This window comes from Strix aluco, chromosome 1 (assembly GCF_031877795.1).
Source record: "Strix aluco isolate bStrAlu1 chromosome 1, bStrAlu1.hap1, whole genome shotgun sequence".
Classification (NCBI taxonomy): domain Eukaryota; kingdom Metazoa; phylum Chordata; class Aves; order Strigiformes; family Strigidae; genus Strix; species Strix aluco.
Genome location: NC_133931.1, coordinates 23,605,868 through 23,611,867, shown reverse-complemented (window position 1 = coordinate 23,611,867; position 6,000 = coordinate 23,605,868). Strand labels below are relative to the sequence as shown.

At 40.9% G+C, this 6,000-nt stretch overlaps 1 protein-coding gene across 2 annotated transcripts in view; it reads left to right on the top strand.

Annotated features, from left to right (window-relative positions):
• The first annotated feature begins 1,794 nt into the window (after window positions 1-1,794).
• SPAG1 (sperm associated antigen 1) overlaps window positions 1,795-6,000 on the top strand; it is a 46,272-nt gene continuing 42,066 nt past the window's right edge. Inside the window, exons 1-4 of one of the 2 annotated variants that reach the window (XM_074814929.1) lie at window positions 1,795-2,074; window positions 3,302-3,443; window positions 4,035-4,194; window positions 4,540-4,665. In XM_074814929.1, the coding sequence (XP_074671030.1) occupies window positions 3,304-3,443; window positions 4,035-4,194; window positions 4,540-4,665 (426 nt within the window). In that variant the 5' untranslated portion in view covers window positions 1,795-2,074; window positions 3,302-3,303. Of the gene's footprint in view, window positions 2,075-3,301; window positions 3,444-4,034; window positions 4,195-4,539; window positions 4,666-6,000 lie in introns of those variants that run through there. The other variant, XM_074814938.1, reaches the window with a different exon arrangement.

Here is a 6,000-nt window from a genome sequence, read left to right as displayed (position 1 = left end):
TTTTGTCTATATTGTCTTCCAGCAATAGATTTCTAAAGCTGTTGTTTAAATTGTAGACAGAGTATGCTCTAGTTTTTTTAAGTTCAGTGGTATTGTATTCTTTTTGAGTTACCCTTATTTTCATTACGCTCATCTAAACTTTATTTGCATTTTAACGTTGTTAAATATTCTTTGAACTCCTATGAACTGCATAAAATAACCATGTTTTGAATAAATTCCACTGAAAATAAAGGCTACACAAGGCTAAGTCTGAAACACAGATCTGGATTTCAAAAGAACACATCTCAGAGGACTCGAGAGCACCCAATTCAGGCACCCAGTTGTGGAGGAAGTGTCAGAAAAATAATCTCTCATAAGAGGGGAGGGAGGCAAGGTAAACTTTAAGAAACAATGTGTAAACAGAAATTCCCAAAGTGCTTCTTGACTTGGTTGTACGCAACGAAAGAATTAGATCTGTGCTATAAAGATAATTTGGGTAGCATCCCAAAACTAAAATAGCATCTTGTTTTGCTTTTCAGGTGACTTCTCAGGGGTCTCTTTAACCAAGTAACAAGCAATAGGACAAGAGGTAATGGCCTCAAATTGCGCCAGGGAAGATTTAGACTGGATATTAGGAAGCATTTCTTTACAGAACGGGTTGTTAGGTGTTGGAATGGGCTGCCCAGGGAGGTGGTGGAGTCCCCATCCCTGGAGGTGTTTAAGAGTCGGGTTGACATAGCGCTGAGGGATATGGTGTAGTTGGGAACTGTCAGTGTTAGGTCAGTGGTTGGACTGGATGATCTTCAAGGTCTTTTCCAACCTAGATGATTCTGTGATTCTGTCTGTGATATAAAAGATCAAAGTTGTTTCGTACTGATGAGCCAAAACTTTTTGCATCTGTCTTTTTGGAATATGTGTTAATATTAAAATATCCTCATCATTAAAGTGTACTACAGAATACTGCTGGATTGTGCCTGATGCTATTTTAGCCTCCATAAGTGCTTCCAAATCTCAATTTTGATGGTGCTAATAATGCTGTTAGTGTTGAGATAATGTGTTTAATTCTGATCAATATAGTGTCTTTGTTACAGACTGCATGACCATGTACTGGCTCATAAATGAACGGAAGCATTCTTGATATTTTGGTTTGGCGATGTTTGGTTAAAATTTCCTTAGGTATCTTACCTGATCTTAGCTATCATGACATTTCTTATCCAGATTTTTCCTGGGAAGCCAGATACACTCGAGTATAAATGATAACATTTTTACTACACAGTTGCTATCAGTTTGTTCACCAGGCTGGCCTGCGCCTTACACCCGCACAACAGAAACAAGGGAGCAGCTACTGACGGGACTGCTCAGGAGTTGCCCACTGAGGGCATTACCAGCGCTACAGAAGGTCTGGTGGAAGTAAGGGACGGGTTTGGCTGGGCTGCGGACAGTCTGGGCGCCTATTTCTGTCAGACAAATGCAGAGGAAAGCATCTGCTGCCCTTGGCAGGGCTGCAGCCGTGCTGTAGGGAGCTGCCGGGGGTGTGTAGGCCTAACGGGCACCTGTTGTAGACACGGGGGGAGACCAGCGTTGGGAGGGGGACTGGTTGTTCGAAGCTAAATAAAATACTGCATTGAAAACGAAGCGGGTAATGTTTCATTAGAGCTACACCCCAAGGGTGGTATTTCTGTCCCTCGGCCCTGACCGCGGGGCCTGGCTCCCGCCGCCGGGCGATGCGGACGCTCGGCCTGACCTTCGCCGCGGCCCAGCTGCGCGTGCGCGGCGGCGAGGGAGCGGCGGGCGTCCCCCGGCTGCGGCGGGGCCAGGGGCGCGCCCGTCTCCCGGGCGGGACAGCGCTGGGTGCGGAGGTCCCTCACGCCGCGCCAGTGTTGCTGCTGGAGCTCGGCGGGGCTCTGTAGGAGCCTGAGGAGGGCAGCCCCGTGTCCGCGCCGGCGTCCCCCGCGGTGCTGCCCCTCGCCCGGGCGCGTCCCTGCGCGCTGCCGACCGCCATGTTGTACATAGCAACAGTTGCTAGGCACGGGCTGGCCGCGCTGCCCCCGGCTCCGGCTGTGGTGTGAGGGGAGCCTTTGGTGTCGATTTGGAGGTAAATTCGTGACTCCGGGGGGTGAAAGCCGTCTTGTCGGTGGCCGCGGAGCCGGGCACGGCGCTGCGGGGAGCCGCCCGGAGGAGCGGGGCGGAGCGCGTTTGGCTGCAGCGGCGTCCTGGTTACCGCGGTTGCCTGAGGGCTGCTTTGGGCCCGCGAGGGAACTCCCTGCTCCTAACATTTATAGAAATACTGAAACGGGAGAAAACGTGCAGTTTTGTGATGAGTACCCCTCCTGCTTTTTACTCATTATTTCCTGTATTCATCTGTCTCTCCATGCATGTTGTTTCTTTTCTTGTTAAATTCTTGGGGTAGAATTCTATCTTTATGCAATACCTAATTATGACCTGTTGCTATTTAAGTGATACTGTATTGTAAACACTTTTGTGTAACTACAAATTAATATGTGTAATTATGGCATTAGAACACAATTATTTCAACTGGGTTTATATCCATAGTTGTTACCACATACCAGCTAGCTGCCCTTATCATACGTGTTAAAATAACTGATCACTTTAAGCACTATATAACATGGGGAAAAAAAAATATTTCTGCACCATAGAGCTTGGAATCAAAATAGAAGAAGATGCAGATAAGCAGATCAAAGGTACAGGGAGACAGGAAGTGTCCAATTTGAACACCATCCGTTACAGGCTTACTGGAAAAGATTCAGATTAGTATAGTAATATAATCAGAGGCCCAGAAAATGCAGTTAGTGAGGAAAGACAAACAACTGGATTTATTTTGGCTACAGAGAATGCAAAGGTTATCATTCCATTAGATACAGTAAGTTGGTTAACATCTTCCCTCTGACAGAAGTAGAGGGTCCTGCACCATGTTCTCCTTCATGCCTACCACACTTGCTTAAAATGGGTAATACCATATTGTGTTGAAAGAGAAATAGAGAATGTGGTAAGCAAAATTTGGCAATTTTTCTTTTTGCAGTCTTTCTGACTTGTTCTGCCTTGCAGAAGCAGTAGAGTTGTACATATTCTTTTTCCAAAATATATCTCGTATATAACCATACTTCTGTCAGTAAACTTCCATCAAGAACAATTTGTGTGATCAGGTCTTCAAATTTGAAATTTTTCTTTTGTGGCAATAAGTTTGCTTGCATAATAGAGTAGTACTTCAGAGCATGAGCAGGGTTACTCCTTATATTAGCATTGCTTCAAAATACAACTAAGTGCTTACAGAATCACTACATTTTTTCCTTTTAATATTTAGTTATGGGTGACGAGTCAGTGCCATTTTTGCTGGACCAAGGAACTACTAAAACATACCAAATACCTATTGGTCATCTAGACTACAAGTTCATTGAAAAATGCACAGATGTTAAACACCTGGAAAAGATTCTCAGGGTATTAAGGTAAACCATATTTTCTTACTTTCTTTACTAATTATATTCCTGTTCTGTAAAATTAGAAGGAACCTGTACCTAAATACTATATTTGTCTTGAACCTCTTTGTGACTTTCTAATTTAAAAATTAAAATATGAAGTTAAACTAATCATGTTAAAAGTGTCCAAATGATAACGCTAGAAATGCAGGTCCTGTTTTAACCATCCAAAAGGTCTGAGTAACGCAATGTCAGGTTTTTCTCAAATACTGCTGCTGGATTTTGGTTCTGTTGTGAAGCCATCTTGCCTGTTTGTGGTAATTTCAGATGCCATGCATGTTTTAACTTTTGCTGAAAATTACACGAGCATTTTTTTATGAGTACTGTGATGATAATTTGAACTGTGTATGAGTGTCCACTGGAAAATGGTTGAAGATTAACTCACTGGAATTTTCTGATCAAAATGTTGTTAGGTGATAGTAGAATTCAGTTGTAACAGGAAAAATAGTCCTCCGCAGTCACTGTGGTGACTACTCAGAGAGACTACACATGGAGAGAAATACGGAGGACACAGTGCAGTTTAGTTCTTTTTTGTCACTTTTATATCATTGCATTTTAAAGGTCTGGTGAAGAGGGATGTTATCCTGAACTTACATTGTTTTGTGAAAAGCGTATTGAGCATTTAGATCCAAGGAGCAGAGCTCTGAGAAAAGATAAGCCTGCAGCCACAGCTTCTGATTTCACAGCTGAAGAATGGGAAACAATTAATAGTGAGCTGATGGTACAGTATAACTCTTAATTTATAATGATCAGTAATATAATCACTTTGTATCAATCTTCCTCTTCTTGTGCCTAAATAGAATGTAATTATTTAACTAAATGAGGAAATGATAAAAGGATTATGTTGGGGTTTTTAAAATTATTTTCTCGAATTAATGTCACCGCATCTTTAATGCCCATTTTAACTCTTTGTTGATTACTTTTCACTCAAAAAGCACAGTCGCTTTTTTTCTTAATTGCTTTTCCCCATGAAGAGCAGTGCATTATAAGTATAGTTGTTAGGGTCATTGCGGACTATGAAGTATATCTGCTGTACTGCAAGGTACAGATATTTATTTATTTTCAGAGCTGGGTGACAGAAATGAATGAAGATGATAAGAAACCACAGTTACTGAGAGCAGGCACGTTGCATGAAAGACAGGATAACTTGCCTCCTGTTCGTTGTTCCAGCAGCTGTCTTCCTGCTAATCAGGTATCTCTAGTTTTCTAATGTATGTTAATTATATGTCTTTCTAAAATTGGGAAATTTTATATGTACAAACTTCTAGTCATTGAGCCTTTCTTACTAGATTTATTTTGTTAACCAGAAAATAAAAACCTTTAAGTTCCCTTGCAAGAGATCAGTACTTAAACAAAAGTGCCTCCTTAGTACTAGCATGTGCCTTGTAATAATATTTTAATTCTGATCAAGAATTCACTTCTGAAGTAAATCTCCTTAAACACCCTTTTATATTCTTTGTTTCACACTTCAAAGTGGTGTTTCAGCATATGAACTATGTTCCTTTTGGATGAAATTATGCCAGGAGATTTTCTCCAGCTGCTAACAGGCTTTTGTTCCATGAGACCAGACAGGAGCTAGTACAAAATAAATATCCTGAAACACATACAGTGTGGATGTTGGACCATCTCCACCAGCTGTTTCACTCCATAGACACTTCGGTATTGAGTTGCACTGATGTGTGTGTAGCCTTTGGTTCCCCTTATTTTATACCTTCAGTTGGTATTCCAGCTTTAGACATAAAGCATACTTAACAAATCTTCAGAACTACAAAATAAACATTTACATTTTTTCCTAGGTCTTAGTTTCCTCATGGTTTGGTGGTTTGGGTTGGTTTTTTTTTTTCATTTATCTGCCTGAAACCTGTTTTGTCTATAACCAGCTTTTCTTACTAATACTAAATGCAGTGCTATTGGAGGGTCTGGCAGAAAAGTAGGTGTGGGATGGGATTTTTTTGAATTGTCAGATGTTATCATGGATGGTTTCAGTCTGATTCCCACTATTTTCTTTAGAATTCTGGAACACTTATAACAAATTCACTGAAGGATTTTTCTTTTGGAAGTTTCAATGTGAGAAGTGTTATGAAAGGATCCTTATAGGTCATGTGATATGTCTTACTAATTGTTAATTATTCCAATAAAATTTGTCAAATTATGTATTAATAAATGCCTGATTTGTGTTCCTGTGTTATCAGAAACTACTACTTACTGTCAACTGGTACTTAGACATCAAACCAAGACATGTGGGATAACTAGGCACTCACCATTATGTGGTATACAGAGAGCCTGGGAATTCCAGTGTAATGCTTTATAAGTGGTTAGTATTGAGACTAAGGTGTGCTTTTGTTTTGGTTTGGTTTTTTTCATTAATCTGTCCTCTTTCACATTTTGCAATGTATGTTCCTCTTGACTACCCTATTTTGCCAAGATGAAGAGTGCCACTGTAGCTTTACTCTTCATTTATGTCCTGTGTGTTTCCTAGAACAGAAAATGGTAAATAAAATATCATGTGAACCCAGTGAATCCAGAT